The sequence below is a fragment of the Anastrepha ludens genome, chromosome 6, assembly GCF_028408465.1.
Source record: "Anastrepha ludens isolate Willacy chromosome 6, idAnaLude1.1, whole genome shotgun sequence".
NCBI lineage: Eukaryota > Metazoa > Arthropoda > Insecta > Diptera > Tephritidae > Anastrepha > Anastrepha ludens.
Window position 1 is genome coordinate 111,481,040 of NC_071502.1, and position 27,609 is coordinate 111,508,648.

A 27,609-nucleotide genomic window follows, 5' to 3' on the forward strand; every position below is an offset into this window, starting at 1 on the left:
ATCAGATGTGACCTAGTGTTCCCGAAGGGAATTTTCGCGCTGAACACGAATCCGAGTTCAAAAATTTTCCATCACGTCAGGTTTTCAAAAAAAAGGGGGTTGAAACCCCTAAAAATAGCGTATTTGGCCATTTTTCAAAAATTGTGGAGCAGAACCCTGACGTGCTACGATCTTCGTTATTGTCAGTAATTGAAGGTTGAACTTTGCTCTTTGAAATAAGCCCAAACCCAAATTGTTCGCATGCACCCTTAGAGTAGGAGGTGTACTTATGTCTACGGGGGTAGAGAAAAAAATGAACATAGGAACTTATCTACACCCAAGATAAGATATAATGAAAAGTGCAGTGTTCCTAAGGTATTTTGTGTCACTGATTACAAATCTGAAGTCAAACATTCCATTTAAAAAGAAATAAAAAAAATCAAATTCAAATTTTCCTATGTTAATTTTTTTCCCTACCCCCGTAGACATAAGTACACCTCCTACTCTAAGGGTGCATGCGAACAATTTGGGTTTGGGCTTATTTCAAAGAGCAAAGTTCAACCTTCAATTACTGACAATAACGAAGATCGTAGCACGTCAGGGTTCTGCTCCACAATTTTTGAAAAATGGCCAAATACGCTATTTTTAGGGGTTTCAACCCCCTTTTTTTTGAAAACCTGGCGTGATGGAAAATTTTTGAACTCGGATTCGTGTTCAGCGCGAAAATTCCCTTCGGGAACACTAGGTCCCATCTTATTCGCAAAACCGATGCAGGGCAGTGTTATTAGTCAATTTTTATTTTTAGTAAGAAAATTCCCGCATTCCACAATTTAATACAAAGTCCATTGTTGAAGAAGAATACTACTTCCGCTTATTACGTAGGCTCATCTATTAACTCAATTAATTACCTACACTCATCTATTAACTGATACCTTTTAACTGATAAACTTCAGAATTTGCAACCAACAAAATTTATTCCATATTTAACATTCCACTTTTGTAGCAAACATTTCAGAGGTTAATCAGAGTAAAAATCAATAAAGTAGTCAAGTATATTTGTACAGGACTACTATTTAGTATGTAGCTGGTTGGGTGCTCAGTGTTATTTTTATTAGCGACAAGCGCTCGGCAGATCAGTTTGAACAATTTTTATTATGAAAAAGCTTAGTGCATTCAATCTAAGTGTCGTATCATTACTTTGTACTTTTGTATACCTCAATAATTAAAAGGATGGACTATTAGTATTTATATCTTACATATAAAATTTATTGATCCAATCAAAGAGCGCATAATTGTACCTTATAATCTATTTGCTGAAAGCGGCTCACAAGATGGGTTCCACAATCATTCGAGGAAAATTTTTATTATAAGCGACCAAAAAATACAATATATTCGCATCATAAAAAAATAGTTTTGTTTAAAATACCAAGGAAATATTTTTTGCTATTTCTGTCTTAAAAAAAATAACGTTCCACAAAATACATTCCACAACTTATGTTCCACATACAAAATATGTAAAATTGTAAGTAACTGCCATTTTAAGAAACTTACGTTCCACGAAATAATTCCGCCACGTATGTTCCACATACAAAATATGTAAAAAGCTTTACACAATAAAAAGTGAGTGTCCTGAGCTTCTGATATATATATATCATGTATATATACACATAGTAGAAAAAGTCTGCGTTCACCTATGCAAATATTCTTTGCATTAGAAAAAGTTCAAAACAATAAATATTTCAGAAATTTTTTTTAATGAGTTTTATTAAGTTCACTTAAACGTAACTATCACACATATTTCGCTACCAATAACAAAATCAAATTTAAAATGAGATCACATAAAATTAAAAAGACCATTTAAACTAAACGGAAAAAGTTTGCGTTCACTTCAATAATAATAAAATAAAAGGCTTAAGATCATAGAAATGTTTTAAAATTAATAGCTAGTTGGATATCCCCGGCTTTTTATGACTTCTAGGAGGCGTCTTTTCATTGATCATACTAAGTTGGCTGTTATTTCTGGACTTATGGGTACCCATTCCTCTTTAAGCGCGTTCTAAAGCATTTCCTTGCTAGTTATTGTACGCTCTCGTATTTTTTTTTTCTAGAACGTCCCATAAGTGCTCAATGGGGTTAAGGTCAGGTGATTGTGGGGATGTGCGAAGTTGTTTTGGAACATTATACAACAACCACAACCCAACAATCTCTGCTGTGTGTTTCGGGTCGTTGTCCTGTTGGAAAACAAATCTTTCACCGAGTCCCAGTTTGATTGCACTTTCTCACAAATTCGTTTTTAAAATATCGAGATAATCATGTCTGTTCATTATCGACTCAAAAAACTGCATATTTCCAACGCCCGAACTAGCCATACACCCCCATATCATGGCACCTCCTCCCCCATGCTTTACCGTAGGTACCAGATTTTGCTTTCCAAGTGCCGTTCCGTTTTTCCTCCAAATAATTTTACGACTTTTTATCCCGAAAATGCAAAACTTACCCTCATCTGAAAAAATCACACTATTCCAAAACTCAGGTGGCTTGTTTACGTATTCCTTGGCGAAAGCCATCCGCTTAAGTCGATTTACTCGCGATATGGAGGGTTTTTTTCGGGCCACTCTGCCGTGAAATCCGATTCTTTTTAGAATTTTTCTTACTGTATCTGGATGTACTTTCTTTTGGTATTTTACTTCTATGTCTTTTGAAATTCGGCTTGCTGTTAGTCGTGGATTAGAATTCACAAGAATAGTTATGTTGCGTTCTTCTCTTTCCGTCAGTTTTTTTGGACGCCCAGAACGAGGCTTAGACTCCAAACAATTCGTTTGCTTGAAGTTGTTTATCACTCTTTGGACCGAGGAGTATTGCCTCCCAGCAATTTTCGCAATTTCCCGATAGCTCATACTATTTTGCCACAAGCTTACAATGATTTTCCTTTCACCAATATCTATTTCTTTTCGCCTTTGGTACATAGTAACAAAAAATGTATTTCTAATATCAATTTTTCCCTCTTTAGATTTGTTCTTAACCGCGTCAACTACATGAATGATTTAAAATTTAATTTAACGTAATTGCTATGCAAATAATCGTCACTATTCGAAATGAACGCACACTTTTTCTGCTTAGCCTATTTAAGTAACTGTACTACAATCCCGTTATCTGAACACGACGCAGCTCAAACTCCAAAAAATTTTGTTCATAACCTCTATGAATAATTTTCTTTGAAATAAGTGAAAAGAAATAACTGAGAGTTTTAAGATAAACACGTTAAATTATTTTAATACTTTATAACAGTGGGTGAACGCAGACTTTTTCTACCATGTGTATATATTTTGCGTTAAGGTTTCTTCTTGGAAGTGGAAAATCAAATAAACATTTTGAACCCAAGTACTTGGGTTATAACACTAGGGTCTCTAAATCATCTTTTTGAAGTGAAACTTCTTTAGGCGCGTCGGGGGCCCCAAGGCAGATTGAAAATAGGCGAGTGAAACGGTAAGTTCGGAGCGTTACCGAAATCCGTCAAATGGGCGGGGCCAAGGAGCAGCTGCTCTTTCCCACTCTCGCCTATTCGCTCTCTCTGTCGCTCTCTCGCATCGCAAGCGCTGGCGACATGCAGGCAACCGACAATCGACAACCGACAACGGGTATTATAAATAGCCATAGCCCGTGCAAATGAGTGCTGTGTGTGAGTATCAGATAAAGCGCCGATTGAATGTGTGTAAGCGGGAAAGCAATAAGAAACTGCTGTGAAGTAAATAGATGGTAGGTATGGAGGAGACGAAGCGATACAATGAGTGCGTTTGCCAAACGAGTGACGATAGTTGAAGTAGAAGGTTGTAAAATGACATTTCAACCGTTTCGGTGATTAAAGCAAATTGATTAACGCGCCAGGGGTAGGCAAAAAATCCCATTGGAAGTGCAAAGAAATGTCAGCGTCAAGTGCAACACTGCACCCAAGTGTCAAATTTGAAGCTAATAAGGACAAAAATAAATAATACAAATTTATGTGGAGTGATATAGAAAAAAAAATATGAAAACCTGAATTTAATACGAGAGAGGGGGGAGAGATCTAAACCGGAGCTCCCATGCATGGAACAACTAACTTAGAAGTTTCACTTCTACCGTGCGTGAGTCTGACAGACCCTAGTTTTTTTTACATTATGAAACTCATCACTTACGTTCCACAAACAAAATATAATCAAACTGCGCCATAACTAATTTCGTATAAGCTTACCACTCAGGTTCCACAAACGAAAAATTATTTAACTTGCGGCCACCGCAGGCGAATGATTTAGTGCATGACTACCATTCGGAAGTACGTACGTTCAAATCTCCTGCATAAAACACTAAAATGATAGAAAACGTTTTTATAATAGCGGTCGCCCTTTGGCAGGCAATGGCAAACCTCCAAATGTATTTCTGCCATAATAAAGCTTCTAATAAAAAACAACCCATCTGCCATTCGGAGGCGGCTTAAAACTGTAGGTCTCTCCTTTTGTCGAAAAACATTAAGACGAAATCTAGCCTCTTTCAAAATTTTACAGGTTTAAAATAAATAAAATTTTATAATTTTACTCATAGGAATAGTAATATCCTTTATAAACTTCATACTGCAATAACTAAAACCTACCTTTAGCTGCCGTTATCGAGGGCTTGCATCAATTCGTGCCTGCCTTAATGCCAAACAACGCAAATATGCGTCTCTTTTGATTAAAGCAAATGCAGTAAAAACCCACATTTCTTTCTACTCACCAAGTTCCTGGAATGCATGCTTTCAGGCGCATACAACTGCGAATCTTTGACAGTTTCTTTTAACATTCCTAATTATTTACTTTATTTGCCCTGTCTTCATTTGCGCTTGTTGTAAGAACACCCACTTTTTGCGCATTGAAATCACTGTTTACATATGCATCAAGCGCCCGAAGGTCTGGCGCCTGAAAGTAGACCACATTCACCTGCATAAGAACCATTTGTTGGCACATAAAGCACTTCCTTAAAATCTGCGTACTTGTAAACTTTTTTTTATACTCTGCTACAGCTTTTCCCTTTTCCATTTCTCTTTCTTTTTCTTTTAATTTTTTACTTTCATTTGCTTTTACTAGCCTGCTTGTAATTCTGCTAACATAACTCACTCATCAACAAGTCGAGCACATAAGCGTTACCACAAAATACGTACATACATATGTACAAATGAGTACTTACCATACTTGCCTTACATTTGTACATACGTGTGTGTGTGTGTTTTGCACACATGCACACTGCAAAGGTACCGAATGTGTGTGGAGTGTCAAGAAACTGAGTCATTTGTAAATAATTAAAGTGCACTTAAAACAACGAGTTTGAATTGCTGGGAATTGAAATAAAAGCGAGAAGATACTCGTATTCCTGTTTGCTTGCACACAAACATGCTTAAGTGCTTATGTAAAATGAAGTGTGTAAGCGTAGACAAGTAGTATTGTGCGCGCGCACACCTACATACATTTGTTTATTAAGAGATGTGCATGAGTGTGCGTGCTTGTGATGAGTTGGAGTAGAGTAAATGAGAATAACAACTAAGTAAGTAGTAGAAGCTGAGCAGAATAATGCAAGTGTGTCTGTGTATGCGTGAGACGTGCGCATATTAGTAAATGGCAGGTGTATGCGAGACAGAAATATTAATTTCCGTTGCTAAGCTTTGCTTTATGAGAGGCTTGAAAACTAACACTTTTCTTTATTAAAAATTGCGTTTAAGTTGGAAAAATAGTGGTGGTGCCTGGCGATGGAAAAATTCCCTACAATTTCTGGTAAACTTACGTAAATGACTTTTCTTCCTAGAATTTCTTGTAGAATCTGAACCTGCTAGGGACGATCTGGGACGATCAGAAAAAAATTGGCGCCCGCCTAATATACATACATATTCCATTACAAAGCCATAGAACCACAACAGTGTTGAACATTTTTTTTAATTTCGATTTTTTTGTACAAAAATATAGTTCATACTATGTAATATAAAGATCATATAATTTATGAATCATTTATGAAATTTTTAAAAATTCGTCAATTTTCATCAAAATTTAATGAGAATCACAAAACAAAAAAATTGGGTATGGCCATTAAATTTTTGTATAATAAAGCTCAAGTTCGAAATGTTTAAAATTTCAGGTTGATTTTTGATAATTTTTTCTCCTGGCGGCTTTGTTTCTTCTTCTTAATTGGCGCGATAACCGCTTACGCGATTTTGGCCGAGTTTAACAAAACGCGCCAGTTGTTTCTTTCTCGTGCTAACCGGCGCCAATTGGACACACCAAGTGAAGCCAAGTCCTTCTCCACCTGATCTTTCCAACGCAGAGGAGGCCTTCCTGTTCCTCTGCTACCACCAGCTGGTACCGCATCGAATACTTTCAAAGCCCTATACGGAGCTTCCCTCTTAGTTTATGGTGGGTTAAATTTTGTAAATAGAATCTAACCTCCATTTAAGCCCCATCCACGCGGAAAAGAGACCAACGTGAAAGGCGTAGTGTCCTACGCCCGTTACTATTTGTCCACTTCATTAACGATATTTTCTCCTGTATACCCAAGGATAATTTTCTTCTATACGCGACTGACCTAAAGATATATTATGAGATTAAATATCCAGAAGATTCATCCAGCCTGAGTTGAATAACTTTTATAGTTGGTGTGTGCGTAATCGTTTGTTCCTCAACATTAGTAAATGTCACCATATGTCTTATGCGAAAGTTTTCAATATTGTTCCAACACCTAACTACATCTCAAACTCGCCGTTGAAGATGATGCGTGAATTAAAAGGCTTGGATACCTATTTTGACTCCAAGCTCAACTTCATCACTCACTTAAACTACATATATTCCTTCTAACTCGTTCGCAATGTTGGTCTTTATTCGTTGAAATTACTCTTCGCTTTCAGATCCCTGTACTCTCAAAATGTAGTATTCGCCCCTATTTCGGTCCAGATTAGAGAATGCAGTCTTCGGTGGAGACGTTTCATGCAGTCTTTATTAATAGGTTAGTGTCTGTTCAGAAAGCTTTTGTGCGCTTTGCTTTGCGATCCATGAATTTCGGTGTTACCTTTCAGTCCTGTTCATGGGACAAATGCTCCTTTTAGGAGAACGCAAGAGCTCACTTTAATTCTTATTCTTTTTCACTAGACTGCGATTTTTCCTTCTCTAAGTCTACTTTTAAAAAGTCACTCATAAGACACTTATCATAAGGTATTTCTGGTACGAAAATTTAAAGAGAAGAATACTCGAATACTTCTAAGCGGAAATAACAAACATTTATGCGCCAAATGTAGAAACATTTCTTAAAGTGATAATTCATACAGAATTCAATTAGCGATTCCGCACCATTTTGTTGCCACATCCTCGTTACCAACTGGTTTACCTGTTAAATACGGCTAGCCCGTGTGGTTTAACAACCTTACTAAGTTATTGACGTCTAAGCCAGACAGTTGCTCGAGACTCTCGAACTGTGATTTGCCCAGGCATGACATTCTCTCCTTCCATAAGGCAGGACATTCACAGCGCTTATGGAAAATAGTTTCCTTTTTCTCCGGTTGTTTACAATTGTGACAGTGAGGGATGCCTATTTGGGCTGCTTGTTCCCCCACAGTCCAAAAGCCAGTTATGACTGCCGTTAGTCTCCAGGCGTCCCGTCGTTTCATGTGTATCAATGTTGACGATTGCTTGAGGTTATAGGTAGGCCATAACGTCCTGCTAATTTTGCATTTGGTCTGGTCTCTCCATCTACAATACGCGATTCGGAGGTATTTTAGGGAAATTGCACTCTTGACTGCACCTAATGGTGTGAATACCGATTCCGCAAGAGCGTCATTCATGACAGATCCCCCTCTTGCCAGTTCATCTGCTTTTTCATTACCTTCAATGTTCCGATGTCCCGAGGACCCAGATTAAGGTAATTTTATGGTTTTCACTCAAGGTGGTGAGGCTACTCCTACTTTGTTCCACCACTTTAGGGTTGTTGTAGCCGAACTCAAAGCCTGGATTGCAGCTTGGCTATCCGAAAGAATAGCGATATTACCCTAAAGGAGAAATCTCCGATTAGAAACCTACAAACTTTCCCAATTGCCAGTACTTCCACCTGAATGACACTGCAGGTATTAGAAAAACGTACAGATTTTTCAAGTAATTTACGTATGCCTTAAAGAAAAATATTAATGCATAAATATATAAAAGCTAATAGGCTAAACGCCAACAACTGCATATTTTATTAATAATATTTGGGAAAAAAGCTGAAATACTTAACAAATAATCACTCGGGGAATGTCTAAATCCATACACGCAAAATTATTCAAAGCCTCTTTTCCCGTGACTTTTTATAAAAGCTCCTTCGTCTCCAACTTCGTTTTTGTAAGATCCTTAAAACTTTATATCTCTTCTTAGCACCTAAAACTCTGCTGTAAGTTACTATCTAATTAAAGCTTTCTCGCTACCGCCTGCTATCGTCTAAGCCAACGCCTTAACTGGCTTGTAATCTCATATGTAATCGATAATGTTTCCTGTCACACAGCTTTTAAGGGAATTAATTGTAGCGGCCTTTAGGTGTGCAATGAAAAATGCCAGCGTATTCTTCTTCCCTTAAATCGCCATTTTTTATTTCAATTCTAAAAATACTTGCGTCGAGACAATTTGCAATCTGATCTTCATGGCCCTGAACATATCCATACCAGTGAATCAGCAATTTGCTCACACGTGCATGCCTACATTTCGTATGTATGTATATGTACGTACATACACATATGCAAATTACATTGTATATTCACTAGCGCGACAGCATCATCATTGTAAATCAAATTTGGCTGTTACATGACGCGAAAATTGTGTGTCGTTTGCCAAATATTTTGAATACATAAATGCGAGAATGTGTGAGTGATGCCTGAACGTGCATAGCGCACACCAAATGACAGTGAAAGTGAAGAACTTGATTGTGTGTAGCACATTTTGGGTGCCTACCTACATAAGACTGTTCTGGGTTTTCGGAAATTACACTAGCAACAAATCATATATGGACCTGCTGCGCTGATGACATTGAAGAAGAGATTAAAGCGAAGTTGAACTGAGAGCTACCCACACACACGCCTACATACCAGCCATAAATTTAGGACGCACGAATTTACTAATATTTGCATACACCTGTGTCGCAGAGGTCTCGCGCAAAGTGATTGCTGCCGGAAATTGCTTTGCTGTGCTTGTGAGGCGTGAGAAAAGGCAGGAAGAGCTGTTGAGTGCGCGATGATTGACGCGTTTTCCTGCCAACAAGATACATAATGCGACTTTGACGCCCACAAGTATGCCTCATGCATGCAAATAATATTTATATGCCTTTTTGGCTTGCGCACATTTATTTATTTATGATTCCAAGTGGCAATCAAATCACTCAAGCTGGAATTATTGTGACAGAAATGCTAAGAGCAAATAAAAAAAATTAAGAAATAGATTTTGGAAGCAAGGAAAAATTTTAACTGGAAAGCTTTTATTTGCGTTTTTTTTCTTGAACTTACGAATTCGTACCTGGTTACTGCTTGCTGAACCTTTATGTATGGGTAATATAAAGATGTTAATCCCGAAATCCAGATCCGGAAAAATCGAAAATCTTAGAATTTGTTGATATGAGTTCCGCGGGAATTTTGTAATTTTTTTCCAGTTCAAGTGTGAGAAAGAAACGGCATTTTCATCGGGAGATTTTCCACGCAGTAAGCTTAAATCCTAGACCAGTTAGAGGACTCAACTTCAAATGCTTGACCATTTTCTACAAACACATTTTAAAATTTAAGATTTTTCAGACTAATTTTTTTTCTTTTTACCAAAGTATATTTAAAAAAATCAAAAAACTTTTTATGTAACTTTTAAGGCGATACTTCGCAATCTAAAATGTTCCTGAACTATCATAGTTGCTGTTTTAAAAATTATTTCTTCTTGTTGCTGAATCCCGCCTTACCTCAATTACAAGCGTTTCCGGAGGTGACGCACTTGCTTATTCTTATAACAGTGACATAATTTTTTTTTTTGGGTAACTAATTGCAAACAAGGCGGCCGCCGTGGCCGAATGAGTTGGTGCGTGACTACCATTCGGAATTCACAGAGGGAACGTATGTTCAAATCTCGGTGAAACACCCAAATTAAGAAAAACATTTTTCTAATAGCGGCCACTCCTCGGCAGGCAATGGCAAACTTCCGAGTGTATTTCTGCCGTTCGGATTCGGCTTGAAACTGTAGGTCCCTCCATTTGTGGAACAACATCAAGACGCAGACCAATTAGCTCGGCCAAACACCCAAAGAGGGTGTACGCGCCAATTATATATATATCTATATATATATATATATATATATGTATATATTTTATATATTATAAAAAACATTTTTTTTTAATTTTTGCAACTACGTTTCGTAAGAACTTCATATGAATCGATTCGTTAAGTTCTTCATTAAAACTATTAAAACTCGTTTTATTAACAATTTTTGTTACAGTCAGGAAGCACATAAATTTTTAAAAGCCATTGAATTATAAAAAAATTATTTCGAATTTTTACTTAAACTTTTTTTTTGTGGCTAAAACCTTATTGCAGCTGCATTTCCTAAAAAACCATGTAGATAAATTCGTAAGTTATTTATATGATTGTTTTTTTAAATCCTGCTTCAATCATTTTTAGTCAGTCAGGTTTTTTTTTAAATACAACTGAATTTGGAGCAAAAAGTTATTTGATAATTTTTCTTTATAATTATTTTTGAAATTTTTTTAAAAATTTCTTTGTAATTTTTTCGAATTTTTTTGTTATGTTTTTTTTTTTACAATATAAATATATGTTTTCTTAAATACAACTGAACTTGCAGCAAAAAATTATTTCGCATTTTTTATATAAAATTTTTTCTCTTAATTTTTTTTGTTATTTTTCGAAATTTGTCGATAACAAAAAATTTCCCAGCAGCGCTTCTTGAAAATGACAAATAAATTTAGTTGCAAGAAATTTACAAAAACTGCTGCTGCATTAATTTTTTACAGAAAAAACTTGAAGAAAATTAAAAAAAAAACTTTTAGGAAAAAACTTCATATAATTTCAACTTCATTGACCTCCAAAAAGCAAATTTATGTAATCCCAGGCTGCGTTAAAAATAAAAAAAAAATTACAAAGAAAAGAGAGAAGCAAAGAAAAGTCATTTTGTTAACAATAAAAATTGGCAAAAATCAATTCTTTTAAAAAAATATGTAATTAAATTATCCAAAAAAGCATTGAGCTTAATTAAATAATTAAAACTGAAAATTTTTGCTCCGTGATTCGTATTTAATAGAAGATTTAAGAGAGTCACGCCAAAAGACTCAGGATTTCGGGATCAAGTTTTGCTTTTGAATTTTTACTGAACTCAAGAAATTTCTCTCCCGCGACTCACATTTACTACTGAATTTAAGAAAGTCGCAGCAGAAATGTAGTTATTTTGGAACTACATTAATACAAAAAAAAAAATTGCTTCTTGTTGATTTTTTACTGAGTTCAAGTGATTTATGTGCTAAATTTCGTTATTATTACAAAACTTAAGAAAATATCTGCATAAATCCCGGGATTTCAAGAATAGAAAATTAGTGCTCTTTTTGAATTTTCACAGAATGCAAGAAATTTCGGTTACGGGACCATAATTAATACGGAATCTTAGAAAGTTCCGGGATTTCGGGACTACATTGTTGCAAGAAATGGTGTTATTTTTGAATTTTTCCTAAAATCAAAAAATTTCTGTGCCGGAATTCATATTGAGTACTGAATTTTTAAAAGGTCTCGGCATAAATCCCGAGATCACGACACTATATTAATCAAAAAAACTCCTATTTTTGAATTTTTACTGACTTCAAATAATTCATGGGACTCATAATTAATACAAAATTTTAGAAAGTATCTGAATAAATCCCGAAGTTTTGGGATTGCATTAGCTCAAAAAAGATAAAGTTATTTTTGATTTGTTGCTCAATTCACGACATTTCTCTCTTGGAATTCAAATTTAATAACGAACAATTAAGAACATCTCAGCACAAATCTCGGTATTTCGTGACTCGGAATAAATCGTGTCCACTTGCAATTTTTACTGTATTCGAATAATGTATGTCCTGTGAGTCATAATTAATACAAAGCTTAAGAAAATATCTGCGCAAATCCCAGGTTCTCGAGATTAGAAAAATAGTCTTCTTTTTGAGTTTTTGCTGAATTCCAGAAATTTCAATCCTCCATGCACCCTTGGTAGGCCGACGAAGGGATGGCCTTCAGCTCTTTTGTCGCATTCTTTTTGATCTTTTCTATTATTATGAGATTATTCGGCCGCCGTAGCTGAATGGGTTGGTGCGTGATTAGTATTCGGAATTCACAGAGAGGTCGTTGGTTCGAATCTCGGTGAAAGCAAAATTAATAAAAACATTTTTCTAATAGCGGTCGCCCCTCGGCAGGCAATGGCAAACCTCCGAGTGTATTTCTGCCATGAAAAAGCTCCTCATAAAAATATCTGCTGTTCGGAGTCGGCTTGAAACTGTAGGTCCCTCCATTTGTGGAACAACATCGAGACGCATACCACAAATAGGAGGAGGAGCTCGGCCAAACACCTAACAGAAGTGTACGCGCCAATTATTTTTTTTTGTTTTATTCGGTACACCAAATTTTTCGCGCAAAAGAGCCATTGCTTCGTTAGGTGTGTGACAAGTGGTACCGACCTTTTGAAGCCACATATCGTCCACATCCATATCTTCCAATTCGGGCCATAAAAAGTTCGTTATCATCTCACGATAGCGAACACTATTCACAGTAACTGCCTGACCGGCCTCATTTTGGAAAAAATACGGCCCAATGATGCCGCCGGCCCATAAACCGCACCAAACAGTCACTCTTTGTGGGTGCATTGCTTTTTCGGCAATCACTCTTGGATTATCATTCGCCCAAATGCGGCAATTCTGCTTGACGAATCCACTGAGGTGAAAATGTGCCTCATCACTGCAGATGATTTTTTTCACGAAGTGCGCCATATGCATTTTGATTTGAACGGCCGTTTTCACAATAAGCCTGAAGAACTTTAACGCGTTGCTCGATTATGTATCTTTCCATGGTTTAAATTGAATTAGTCTGAAATTGAAAAATGTCAAATGAAGTGCAGAAAAAGCTTGACGTTTAGGTGTGGTTCGGCCCTTAAAATTTAACCACCCTTTATTTATTTCAATTTTTTTTAATTTTCCCTGTCTGCAAATAATTCATGTCCCGAGATTTCGGGAATACATTAGCGCCAAAAAAAAAAAAAGTTATTTTTGAATTCTTGCTGAATTCAAGAAATTTCGGTTCAGGAAATTCGGGCTGACATAAAAAATCCCGAACCAGCGATGTCTGCAAATATCTCTAATATTGACATCTCCAAAAAAAATGCGTGGAATGGAGGGTGGCGGAATTATAATTTTACGCATATGCAAATGAGCTTAAAGAAAATTAGGAAGCGGTGAGGTTATTTGTTAGAAAGTAAGCGTAATTATTCAGGCCTAAATGCGTACAATGCTTAGTACATACGTTTATGGGCTAAAGTCGCTTAGGCTGATTAGAATTTTGCATAATTTTAATGTTAGCCAACTTTCAGGTTTCGCTTTTGAAACTTCACTTCAGGTTAAATTTCAAATACTTAAGGAAGTAATTTTCAAGGGTTTTGAAAAACTCGCATTCCAAAGAGAAACAAATTTTCAATGAGTGAGCTTAAGAAAGTTTTTTTTTAATATTATATTTCTTGCAGCTTGCGAACTTTGAACTTTTAAAAGCACAGTTGTAACTTTTGTGAAATTTTTGGTATTTTTTTTACTGACTTTATATAAAGTTTTTAAATTATAAAAATAATACTACAAAACTAGAAGTACTAAAATTGTGTGTTGCCAGCTGGGCGCTAATGTAAAGCCAGCCATGGAGTTAATGTGAATGCTATTTTATTCTGTGCTTCATCACAAGGCTGCATACTAAAAAATTAATTGTGAAATATTCATGCGCCTTTTATTTATAGTCGTACAATCCAAATTTTAAATACTAAATGGACCACCCTGTGCGTTTTCACTTCTTGTATTTCATTTAAAAAATTATTATCACAACTAAAACCGATTTTATTCTTTTTTTTTGTCTTTCTAGATGATTCCGTTGATGTCACCTCCGAGCCAGACGATCAAGATATCTCCGTCGCTGCGGCATCGCATAACCCAAATAAAGGTCAGCTGGAAGTACAATTGGGTGGCGCAGTGACGTTGCAGTGTCCACAAGGTAATAATTTACTTTTGAAAATATCAGCATATTGTGGTCATGAAGGCACTGCCACTGCCCTCAACATTATAATACATATTTTGCTTCTGCTCATAAGGCACAAATATTTAACTTATTGGAAATTTCTAGTGTGAAATTTTGTATTCTCAAAAAATGTTTCTGCTTTGAAACAGACTCTGATTACTAGCCTTCATATTAACTTTCGCCTTTCACTTACCTCTTCTTATTTTGCTTTATTCGCTTTCACTTTTATACTCTCTGTAACCAGATCATTTTGTTTTTTTTTTTTTTGATAAATTTTAATTATCCTGTTTTCGTATGCCATTTTCACGGCTTTCACACAAATTCCATTAATTTGCTTGTGTATTGGGAAATTAATTATGCATTAAAATTGCATACAATAACAAAACCCAACGAAGCAAAAGCTGCAATAATTGCTTAGAAATCGAATTTTTATATAATTAATGGATGGTATTTGCGGCTGATGGCTAAGGGGCGATGATGTGCGCCTGAAAGTAGGCTATTTAAAATGCATTAGGATGAAATTTGTGAATAGATTTAATTAAATTTTAAAACAGTTCGTACAACCTATAATGTGACGATATTTGAATAAAGAATTATTTGAATTCGAAAAAAAAAATTTGAATATTTGTGAGGGAAACCAAGTAATTCGAATTTTCATATTAATATTAATATTAGTACGCTACTATGATTTTATTCAATTATTTTATTTTAATATAACATCATTATGAGATCAACGCTTATAACCTTTGTTATAAAATCGCGCTTTTCTTGTGCAGACAAATTGTACTCAGTTACTTATTGGTTTTTCGCTCATAACTTTCGCTAAAATTTTAACCGATTTCCATTCTATTGAACCCCAGTAAATACTTACGCATTCCCTTTTCTTATTAATTTAAAATTATTTACATAATTCTTGCCTCTTTCAGGTTCCTTAGGCTGCTGGTCGCATTTAGATCCGGTAACCGCTCGCTTGCGTGGTCTGGGACATGGTCTCACCACACCCACCGGTCAATTTTCACTTAAAGATGTTGTCTATCATGATGCGGGTACCTATAAGTGTATTGGTCAATCGCCAACGAACAAAAAGAAACTGGAAGTGCTGCAGACGGTGGGCGTAACAGTGAAAGGTGAGTAGACTAATTTTTCTTTTTTGTTTTAGAAATTTGTAAAATGAACAAAAAGCTGCTTTGCTATAACTTTTATGAGTTCAACTCAATTATCAAATGATTTCACTTCATATTTGGATGAGTGGATTATAGCAGTATGGGTATTCACAATTGAAAGTCCAAGGCTTGTGCATACATCGCGCAAAAAATGATAGCAAGTCAATATTTGCACCAGTTTTGCCTATTTTCATTTCGTGTTTTTTTTTTAATTAATATTCATTATTGAAGTGAAACTTCTTAGGCGTCGAGGGACGAGCGAGAATGGAGAGTAAAATTTCAAGGCCATGCAACGTTTTGGGCATTTTCGTTCCGCCAGAGAGAAAAAAGATATAACGTAGAGGAAAGAGAGAGAGATATACCTTGTATATCTCTTAGATACACTTTAGGCAATTTTTCCTGAGTTTTTCCTTGTGGTTGCTAATTTCTAGTGAGAAATAGCACTGCCTACTTGTTGGCGCTTGTTTGTTGGTGCAAACTTGTAGGAAATATATTTTTGGTGCCTACTTTTTGGCGTTATATTTATTTGGTGCCTACTGTTTCGGGCGTTTTTTGTTTCCAATTTTTTTGACGTTTGTTTTGGTGCCTACTTTTTGGCGCCTGTTCCCGTTCCCTGGCTAGTACTTGTGCGTACTATAAAGCGCATTGCCTTATGGTAATTTGTGCCGTTGCTGCGGTCCTGGAATCGTCGCTGCGTTCGTGCGGGTGACTAACGCTCGGAGTTGTGCGCGTTGTTGCCACGGTTTGTGTCTGGCGTTTACCTACACGGGTCGACCCTTCTCCGTTTTTTGAAAATTTTGTCTATTTGTATTCTCTGCAAATGTTGTGAATTTATTTAAATATATATTCTTTCACTGTTTCTCTCTCTCTCATTCTCTCTCGGCTCTCTCCATCTTTCTTTGTCTGCCTTGAAAGTCTCACTTCTGTTATGTGCACTACGCTACACGAACTTTTTTTTATATAAAAGTGTAGCTCATTTTCCAACAAAATCCATATAAATCCATTATTCCAATTTGATGCAAAAATTTAAAAAATTAAAAAAAAAAATGTTTCATCACAATTCCACAGTTTTTAATTAGAATCTGTAGTAAGAATTTTAGCTTGCAGTTTTATAGTTTATTAAATTTTTGTATGATAAAGTACAAAAATAAAGTTGCTGAAAACTTCCATTGATTCTTTATAATTTTTTCCTTGACAAATGATTTATTCTATATGGGGGAAAAGGCGCAACAGTAACAAAGAAAAATAGTCAAAACCGGCCAAAATGTTGATGTGTTATCATCTTGCCACGGGAAGATTGCTCAATATACTTGATCCCTGAAACAAGAAGTACGGGTGATTGTACAGCGATATATTGCAAGCTCAACAGCTCGCCAAATTTCTCTGAGTCTTTGCTGAATCTGAGAAAACTGCTGACCATGCGGTACAAAGCGGATCTATTTGCAAAGCATCTAACTAAAAAATGTGTCTTTTATTCTAGCTCATGCCACACAAAAATAAATAAGTTGCTCTGTGTGGGCATCCTCTTCCTTGTAGAAGGCATATTAGGTTATTGCTTGCTATTGGCAGCATTGTCCAGCAACCAGTAAAGCAACTATTTTACATTTTAAAATTCTTTTGTTCTTAGCATAAATTACAGAATCTTTTTTTTTTGCATTAACTTGGTAAAAGTTCTTTTTCGAATCAATACGTAAAACCTTATTTCATCTGTGAATTCTATAGAATTTCCTTTGGCTTTGGGTTACTGGTGCCACCGCTGTTAAATCCTCTACTGCTAGCTCAACTAATTTGCCGATTCTCTAAGAAGTATATTCGTTCGGCCGACAACTCAGACGTGTATATTCGTACTCTAAAAAATCTCCCCCACTCTATAGCTTATTGTATATGAGAGAGCGTCGTATTCCAAACATTCTGAAGAATGACTCCATCCTTCGGTTATTTGAAATTTATAGCACTTCTTAGAGTGCCATGCTCCACATATTGGATAATCTCTCTCCAGTGTGTATGGTTATCTCTGGAATGCACACTCCCAAAGCGCTACGAATTTTGAGTTCATAATCTTTTCTGTATCATTTTAGTACTGGAAATCAAATTTTATATCGATTTTTCTACAATTATGATAAGATGGCAGGTGACATAAAAAGAAAAGTCCGAGTAGCTCACCCACATTATTTAGTTTTTATTCCACTAGCTGCTATAGAATTATGAAAATTTCTGCTTTTCTGACGCCTTGAATGAACTAAAATTCAAAACGATTTCTAGAAATACGCTTTTTGACTTAGGCACAGAAATAAATGATCCGTTCAGCAGTTGTTTTTGCTTATCCCATGACATTTGACGGTCAAGTTTGAAATTTTCCATAGTGACTAGTTCAAGTTGATCTCGTTTTGTCGGGAGCAATGCACTCTCGGAATACCAACGTCATGCGGTATGAAACAAGTTGGGACAGTTAAAATAATTAAACTCAGACATAAATGCCCTGAGACGTTCTGATGCATTAGAAGGTTATGTGACTTGTTATATGTCAGCAGATATATTCTTTCTTTTCTTCAGTCAACCCACAAACCAACGGTCTATTTCCATTTTAGCCAGTAGGAGTTTTTAGTTTCTCCCGTTTAAGTTCTAAAAGTTGCCTTTTGCCCTTTCACTTGCTCCTTTCACTTACTCTTCATACTAACATCCATCTCATCTCCTAAATAGTTCTGCATTATAGCTATTGACTGTATCGCAGTAAGGCTGTGGACTATGCGATTTCGACCGTACGTATGAGTGACGATCCATCGTATAAGTCCTATTTGGAGAATGAGGATAGAGCAGCTTAGCTGTCACTGTTCGCCTTTCGCCTTTCACCAGCCTGTCAGATATATTGAGATCGAACGTGCTGCATTCTCTTTCCCTCAACAAACTACAAAGGCTCATAAAAATATGAGCAGTTATCAAAGGAGTACTGAATACATATCCCTCCTGTCCCTCCCTTTCCTTTAAATCCGCTCACTGAGTCATCCATAATTTCTTCTTATTCTGCGCAGACCTCGTTAAAATGCCATTTTATGAGGTACAGCCCTTCGTTCTTTTTAAATCAGTCATGCGCAGTGACTTACCCCAATGCTGTCATATTATGGGTACCCGTGTTCAACAGGAGAGTTTTGCAGACATTTACAAGCTTATTTCTTCTAAGGCCTCCAAGGTGGCCTTACTCTCTAACATAAAATGAGTCATGCCTATTTTCGAAGACATCCGAGGATCTGATTTGGAGAAGGTACACCAAGAAAATGGTTTCGCGGACTTTTCTGTTATTTTGGCTCGGCCAAACTCCCAAAACGGGTCTAAGCGTCAAGAATCTTACATATAATTTTCCTCGTATCCGAAGGCTAAAGTCCAACAAGTCGAGTATGATGACGAATCGATCTTTCCGCGGCTTCTTCAACATTTCGTTTGCAGATTTTTTCGCAAACAGATTTTTTTTTTGTTCAAAGTAAATTTTCTCAATTTGAAAACGCCGTTCTGGTATTAACCGATTCACGATGACTTGTCAAACCTTACTGAACAAAAATGTCAACACAGCTTGCCTTTCTCCACTGTCACAACTATGGTGACAAAAAAAATGGTCATGCGGCTGACCAGTAGCTTAGCGAGGTGAAATCGCAAAATTTGGGTGGTCTGTCGATATAGACCAGTCCCTATTAAAAAGGCTTATTGGAGTCATAAGACATGCTTAATTTTGCATAAGCGCAAACTGCTTTATTTAATTGCAATTGAAGTGAAACTTCAAGTAGTTTAGAAACATTTTTAAGACAAATTTTTACATAATTTTCACGCTATAAAATTTTACAATCTCACACGATATTTCCCCGCAATGTCCTGTAATTTATCTAGCCCCATTTCAAGTAACTAAATATGTCAGTTTTAAATGGATTTAAATGCCATTTTTAAATGGAGCTCTTCGCCCAAACACCTGCATATATTTTACTGAAATTTTCTCACTTAAAGCCTTAAATTAAACTGCATGTCGACTTTGCTAAGACTACCGCTGAAGTTGCTACATATATTTTATTTAAATTTCACTCCATATTTATTATTCATTCTTTTTTTCTCTATAGAACACTTGATATTCCAGCTGTGACCTATAAAATTAATGAAGCTTTGATCTTTGAGCGGCCGCTCAGTAAAATTTAATTTTACCTACATGCCTGACTTTGGTTTCTTTACATTTTACTCTGTTTTGCAACTCACACGAGTGACCTTTGCACCTTGACCCGGAAATATTGACTTGCGTGCAGCTGCAGTGTAAGTGATATGCTTATATGTATGTGCATGCACACATACATAGCTAGACTTTTATATGCAAACGTAGGCATGTATGGAGGTGTGTGAGTGTTTGGCCTGTATGGGCAAAGGCGGCCTGTGTAATTTAGGTGCAACTGCAACACAAATATATTCTGTCTTTCATGTGTGTATATGAATACAAATATGTCTGTATGTTGGTATGCAGCTGTATGATTTTCATATGCGTGCCAATGCATGAATCTGCTCATACTTCAAGGGACACAAGTACTAGTGCCTTTGCATGTACCTGCGCGTGATTCATACCTAAGAGTCGGTGTCATATGCAGCGTGTCATGCCAGGTTCAAAGGTAAATTCAAGAGCGAGTGAGGAACATGAGTGTGTATGTATGTGTGTATGCTGTGAAATTTAACTGAGAAGCAGAGGTGAGCCTTTGAAAAAAAAGAAACTGTATTTAATGGGGTTTTTGTAAGCTCAGAGACATGGTTAACTTTTTAATTGAGCTAATTTCAAATATGCTTTGTGGGTTTCACAGGGCATTGAGTTGACTATTTTATTTTTAAAATGAGACTTTAAATATGTAGAAAAAGGTAATCGCTAGGCATTTGCTATTTGCTAAGAATTCACAAAATAATGGAACTTTCGATATTTTTATACGAGTATAATAGATTCCTGCCAGCAATACATGGCAAGCTCATTAAGAAAACCAAAAGAAATTGTTTTATTTATTGTTTTATCATTTTTTTATTTATTATTAATTATTACATTAAAAACTAACCCAAAAAAAAATTAAAATTGGCAAAATTATGCGCAGTCAAAGTAGGGAGTCCCAAAAAAAAGAGGGTGTCCTGGCGTGCATGATTCCAGCCCGCCTGGTAGTCTGAAAAATAAAAACCAAACGTATTCTTAATTATTACAGATGCCGCTATCGAATGAGTTTTGGACAAGTTCAAAACAAAAATTTTCACAATATGGCAGCTGTTTGAAAAAAAAAAAAATTTGTTTGCATATTCTTTCAACAATTCTGATTTTTTTTTAAATACTAAATGAAAAGTTATAGTTTCGAGCTAGGTTCATCCAATGAACGACTGTATAAAAATATCCTTCCCAAACTTGAAGTAATTTGGTTCCTTGGCTCGAGATATCCCTACCGCCAGCTCGAAAAAAGTAATTTTGAGAAAAACGCGTTCAAAGTTTTCAGACAAGCCGGATCGAAACCGATGTCATGTAACCAAAGCTATAACTCGTAAAATAAAAAGAAATTTAAAAGTATTTTGAATGTAATGTTCTTAAAAGTCTAAACTTTGAAAATATGCAATAAAAAGAATTCAATTTTTTCAGAATTGTACACTAGATGCTCCCTTAATACTACTGATACTGTCAGCTCAACTTGTGGAATCTGGTAGCCTATACTTACTTACTTCTTGGTAAGTTTTGTTAGAAAATTTTCACAACATCAGGTAAAATTAGGTCAAGCCAGATGGTCTGCTCATAAAAATAGTTCGATCGTTAGCTGCAAAGGTTTTTGTGAAGCGCAGGAAATATTTCTCCAATCCTAATCTGGCATTCCCTCAGACCATTCCAATGCTTTGGCGAATACAAAAACACCTTCCAGCAAGACTGCGCCAAAAATTTTAAAGGTGCGCAAAGAGGTATTCGCTATGAAATCTGTAGTCAACGATGAGCTCTGAAATGCTGAGTAGACTATACGTTTTTCCCATCTCAACAGCTGGGACAAAATCTTTATGTGGAGCGGGTTTTTGCTGCATTTTATGCCACATGCCAGATATTTATATGAATGTGCTGCCTCCCAATATAAAGGGTGGTTAAATTTCAAGGGCCGATGTTGAATGTGAACCAGACCTAAACGTCAACGACACCGTTGAACATCTCTCTTTGGGGTTATTTGAAAGAAAAGGTGTACGTCGATAAGCCAGCAACAATTCAAGAGTTAAAGGATAAAATAATTCGGCACATTAACGGCATAGAACCTCAATTATGCCTCTGCGTCATCGAAAATTTGGACGATCGGATGGAGGTGTGCAGCCGAGACCTTGGCGGCTATCGGGCCGATATTTTGTTTCGCACGTAATTGAGCCATACCAATATTATCATAATAAAGAGAAATGACAATAATTTCTTAAGAAAATTGTATTTTATTTAAAAGCAATAACCACCCTTTAGAACAAACGCACATCAAAAAGCCATCAAAGTGTCTGAGCATTCGCTTCTGGATTTTTAGCCCCGTTCACCTGCCAACACAGATATTAAGGTTGCGTGCAATCATCGACAACTAGGCATAGTGTTGCGAGGTGGGGCTAGTAAGTTAAGGGAATTAAGTTACAACTGGGAAGCTGTTAATACTGCGTTGTTCATTAAGCTGAAAATATCGGTTCTTCCTCTAGCTCGAAGGCCTCTGGATGAGACTACGGGGAAAAATAAGCAAAATGCGGTGGTCTGTCGATTTTTTATGAAACTGTGGGAAATACCGTTTGAGTCGTATATGAAATTCTTTGGAATGAAAAGCTGTTTTGGAATTTTTTTCAAAGAGCGCTAACTACGCTACGTTGAAAATGACGGAAAATTTTTTTTAACTTAATAGATTGACAATTGGCAGGATTTTAATAAAAATCAGAAATAATAAAGGTTAGTGCAGGCAGTTCAATTAAATATAAAATATTACTAACAAATATTATATATTTTGTGAAAAAATAATTTACTTTTGAGCGATTCTGTGTCGGTTTATCCAAATGTTTCGGACGCTGCCGCCAATTCTGTTGAAAACTGGTTTATTTGTAGGCTCGAGCATAATAAGAAGTAGACTGGAAAAAATTTGAAAGAAAAATTTTTTAAGTTTGATTTTTATGTTTGCGACTTTTGGGGGGAAATTTATTAAAAAAAAATTCGGAAAAAAAATATTTTGGTTATTTATGAAATAAACTGATAAAATTGTGAAAAAAATATAATAATTTTGAGATATATTAAATTTTAGTACAGAGTTTTGCAAACTCAAATATCTTCAGTTATTTACAAAACTTAAAAAAAAGTTAAAAAAATTTATTAAGTTTGAGATTTATGTTTGTGAGTTTTGGGATGAAATTTATGAACAAAATTTCGGAAAACTATTATTTTTGTTATTTATAAAGTTAAATTAAAAAAAGTTGAAAAAATCTATTAGTTATCAGATTGATTGAAGGTTAAACATTTGGGTATGGAATTTTGTATACTGAAATATCTTCAGTTCGTTTCTTCCGGCATATCTTCAGTTTCTTATAAGTTTTTAAGATAAAATTTATGAATAAAAATTAGGGAAAAATGTGTTTTTGCCATTTGTGTTTTTTATCATTTATTAACTGATAAATTTTTGAAAAAAAAGTTAGGTAGATAGGTAGGTAAGATGGCAAGAGTACCCCAGGTACACAATAAGTAGCACTAACGTGCCGTTTTTAATGTGGACCACTACCTGTGAAAGGATTAAGGGAGGAGAGAAAACCGTCTACAGCCATCCAGTGCTGTTGATGTAGCGGAGGAGAGAAAAGGGATCTAGGCTGGAGAATTTCGTCAAGTCATCCCCAAAGGGGACGCTGAGGAATCTCAAGCGCCTAGCCGCCAAAGCCCGACATTTGCAGAGAAAGTGTTCCACAGTCTCTTTCTCTGCAGGATCCACACAGCTTCTGCAATAGGGGTTGTACAGAATTCCAAGCTTCTCCGCATGAGTACCGATCACCCAGTGAACACCGCAATGAGTTTGGAGATTGAATGGCGGGGGATTCCCATCACCTTAAGCGTTCTGTTTCTATCGTATTGAGGCCATAGTGTTTTCGAAATAGCACACGATGAGACAGACCTCCATCTGTCTTGCTCTTTTCTTAGAAAGAAATTGTGTAGTTTCCCTTTAACGACGGCCAAGGGGATACCGATGTCTGAGAAGGGGACAGCTGGAGCCGGTTCTGCCTACCTGGCAAGCTCACGGCAATTTCATTTCCCTCTATATTCCTGTGCCCAGGAACCCAGATAAGGGATGAAATTTACAAATATAATAAAAAATTTCGGAAAAAAATTATTTTTGTTATATATGAAGTAAACCGAAAAAAATTAAAAAAAAGTAATAGTTTTCAAATTTGTTGAAGGTTCAAAATTGGGGTACAGAATTTTGTAAACTCAAATATCCTCTGTTCCTTTCAACAATTTCCCCAATTGTTTTGTTTTTTATTTTTTGGGATGCAATTTTTAAAAAACATTTCGGAAAAAATTTAGTTTTTGTCATTTATATACTTTATACTGAAAACAATTTAAAAAACATTTGTAATTTTGATATTCCTGCAAGTCTGAAAATTTTGATATGGAGTTTTGTAAACTGAAATATCTTCGATTTTTTAACAGTTTTTTAGTTTTTGAATTTTTTAGAATAAAATATAATTGTTTAAGAAAGTGTTTTGGAAAAAATATACATACTATATTTAGTTTTTGAAAATTTTCGGCGAAACAAATTTTTTGTGTGTCATATTTAAAAAACACTAAGCCCAGACTTTTTTATTTTTTATTATTAATAGCAGAGCCTATACTCATTAATCCCTGCAAGCTCATAATGGGATTCCCACAACTTTTCGAGTTATATTCAAATACGTACAGCGAGCCAATGAAACATCTTCATCTTCGTCTCTTCTTCATCGTTTATTTAGGATTTTATTCTTCTATTTACCCAGACTGGCACTTCAACCATTTCACCTACCTAAAGGACCTGCTTGATTCTGTTTACAGTGAACAATACTGCCTTTATGGACATTTGCCAATCGATCGAATCATCGCTACGTGTATAAAAAAAATATTATAGGAATTTTAGTAATTTTCGGAAAATTATTACTTTAGTGGCGGCGCACACCGCAATTCCCCTACGACGCTGGGCATCTTTGCTTTATTCACTGTTTGAGACAGCCATCGGTTAATTAGTTCGATAATTTCCTATATACGAATAAACAGTTCAAAACTTAAGGGTTAGGGGTAGACAGAGGTCCGAAAAAATGATGATTTCCAATATTTTTTTTTGCTAGTCAATTGCTTTATTTTACAAAAATAAAAACATAACAAAACTCATCATGTTTCGACTTGACTTTAGGATAATTTGAACAAAATAAAATTAATAATTGTAAAAGTTATCGCTGTTTGTGTGGAGCCCGTTTCTCCAGAAATCCCTTGCAGAGATCATCACAAGTCCTTGGAGATTTATCTAAAATCAATCGGACAAGAGAAATTAGTTTTATTAATAGATAATCTTGTGCCCGATCGAAGCTTTTTTTCAACATTAACAATATGGCGGCCTCAGGAAATACAATAGTTTGCAGATTTTCGAGAATAAATTTTATTTAATAGGACTATGAATAAGTTCGTGCGGTTTTTTTCGAAATTTGAAACTTTATTGACGTAAAATGGTTACAAATTTAATATTCAAAATATTGTCCATCGCTTACTACTACTTTTTCCCATCTTTCTGGCAATTCACGGATTCCCTTTGTGAAAAATTCGGTCGGTTTTGCCGCAATCCACGAATCGATCCATTTTTTGACTTCATCGTAATTACGGAAGTGCTGGTCAGCCAGGCCATGTTGCATCGATCGGAAGAGATAGTAATCGGATGGCGCAAGGTCTGGACTATACGGCGGGTGGGGTAGGACATCCCATTTGAGCGTTTCTAAGTATGTTTTGACCACTTGTGCAACATGTGGCCGAGCATTGTCATGTTGCAAAATAACTTTGTCGTGTCTATCGGCGTATTGCGGCCGTTTTTCTCGCAGTGCTCGGCTCAAACGCATCAATTGTCGTCGGTAGACATCCCCCGTAATCGTTTCATTCGGTTTCAGTAGCTCATAATACACAACACCCAGCTGGTCCCACCAGATACACAGCATAACCTTCAGGCCATGAATATTCTGCGCCGACATCGATGTTGAAGCATGGCCAGGGTATCCATACGTTGCCCGACGTTTTGGATTGTCGTAATGGACCCACTTTTCATCGCCAGTCACAATTCGATGCAAAAAACCCTTTCTTTTGTGCCGTTGAAGCAGTTGTTCGCATGCCATAAAACGGCGTTCAACGTCTCTTGGCTTCAATTCATACGGCACCCAATGGCCTACCTTTCGGATCATTCCCATGGCTTTTAAACGTTTGGAAATGGTTGATTGATCAACTCCCAAAGTTTTTGCAACCTCTTCTTGCGTTTGAGCCGGATCTTGATCGAGCAATTCCTCCAATTCGGTATCCATGAACTTTGGCGGCGCACCCTCGCGTTCTTCGTCTTCCAAGCCAAAATCACCACTTTTAAAGCGTGCAAACCACTTCTGGCACGTTCGCTCAGATAGAGCATGCTCACCATAAACTTCCACCAAGATACGATGACTTTCGGCTGCTTTTTTCTTCATATTAAAATAATGAAGAAGAATTCCCCGCAAAAACACATTATTTGGCACGAAATTCGACATTTTCAAGTGTGGTAAAAATATTGTTGTTTACGCTTCAAATAAAAAACTTATACTGACGTTTGTGCCTTACGACAGTAGCTCTCCAATGAATGTTTGGAAATGTGGATCGATGGAATAATAATCAAGTTACGCCATCTGTTGTAAAACCGCACGAACTTATTCATAGTCCTATTAAATCTACCCGGGGGCCTTTGTTAATTGTGGAATAACTCGAAAATCATTTATCGGATTCACTTCAAGTTTTCACACAATATTTATAAGATATTATACTTTAAGAAAAAGCAAAACAAAAAACAATTTGTTTGAAAACTCTGACTAGTTCTAGCCCCTTAAGGAAATAGGTCAAAATTTTTAATCGAACTATGACACCGTTCGGCTTGAAAATTTTAAGTGAAAAAAATTCGTTAAAAGATCTCGACACGCACACTTCTTCACTATACGCCCAGTCAACGGTGCGATAGCAATTAACCATATTTATCATCATACTACGGTTTGAGAGTGCTGCTACTATAATTCAAAATCCAAGTTTTTGAATATTTTTCCACCTTAGTCCTTTGAGTATAAAATAAGATATTTAGGCATCTTTTAAGCAAAAAATATTGTTTTCTTTTTTTTTAAATTTCTATACTTGTCTAACCCCTTACTTATCAAATTATAAATTTTTAAAAACAGAAAATCTCATTGACAAAGTTACATTTTTCAACTTGAAACCGAATTCATAAGCAAAAACAAAATGTTTCACTTTCTCAATTATGCACCCTCGAACGTTTAATTTCCCAGCTTGACATAAAATCACACAGCAATCTTGTTTGCTTGCCTCAAAGTGCTTGAAAGTTTACCCATTAAAATACTTAACACCAAAATTTCTGCAAATTGAAAAATTACCAATTCGCATGCCACGCTCTGGCACTCAACACAACAGCCACTTTTGGTAAATGCCTACAAAAACATTATTCAGTTATTTAAATTGCGCAGATTTCTACAACTAATGTAACTAAATTTACATATGCGTATGTAAAATTAAATACCCACATTATATAACTAAGGCGGGTGCCACTCATGCCACAAAACACTTGACTTCCCATGGTGCGCGAGCGAACTATTGGCACTTACTAATCAAGCATGGCAAGCAGGGCTCCTGGGAAGTCACACAAATGTAGACAAATAATTTTTACAACCTCATAAAAGTTTGCTTATTTTAACATTTCTGTACACACGCATGTGCATAAATGTGATTTGCATTTAAATTTATTTAAAATTTCCACCACCAAAAGCCGCCCGAGGCTGCCACATTCGCTGGCCAACCTGCGTAGGGTTTTTCCAACAAAGCTCTTCAACTTATAATTGCATAGCTCAATTGGAGTTGGAGTGCTTATGTGTGTACATATGTACATACACGCATACATGCATGCAATA

At 36.0% G+C, this 27,609-nt stretch overlaps 1 protein-coding gene across 1 annotated transcript in view; it reads left to right on the plus strand.

Annotated features, from left to right (window-relative positions):
* Positions 1 to 27,609, plus strand: part of LOC128867236 (uncharacterized) — a 219,085-nt gene that overhangs the window by 134,768 nt on the left and 56,708 nt on the right. Inside the window, exons 8-9 of the mRNA XM_054108338.1 lie at positions 14,114 to 14,242; positions 15,193 to 15,393. Of these exons, the coding sequence (XP_053964313.1) occupies positions 14,114 to 14,242; positions 15,193 to 15,393 (330 nt within the window). The remainder of the gene's footprint in view (positions 1 to 14,113; positions 14,243 to 15,192; positions 15,394 to 27,609) is intronic.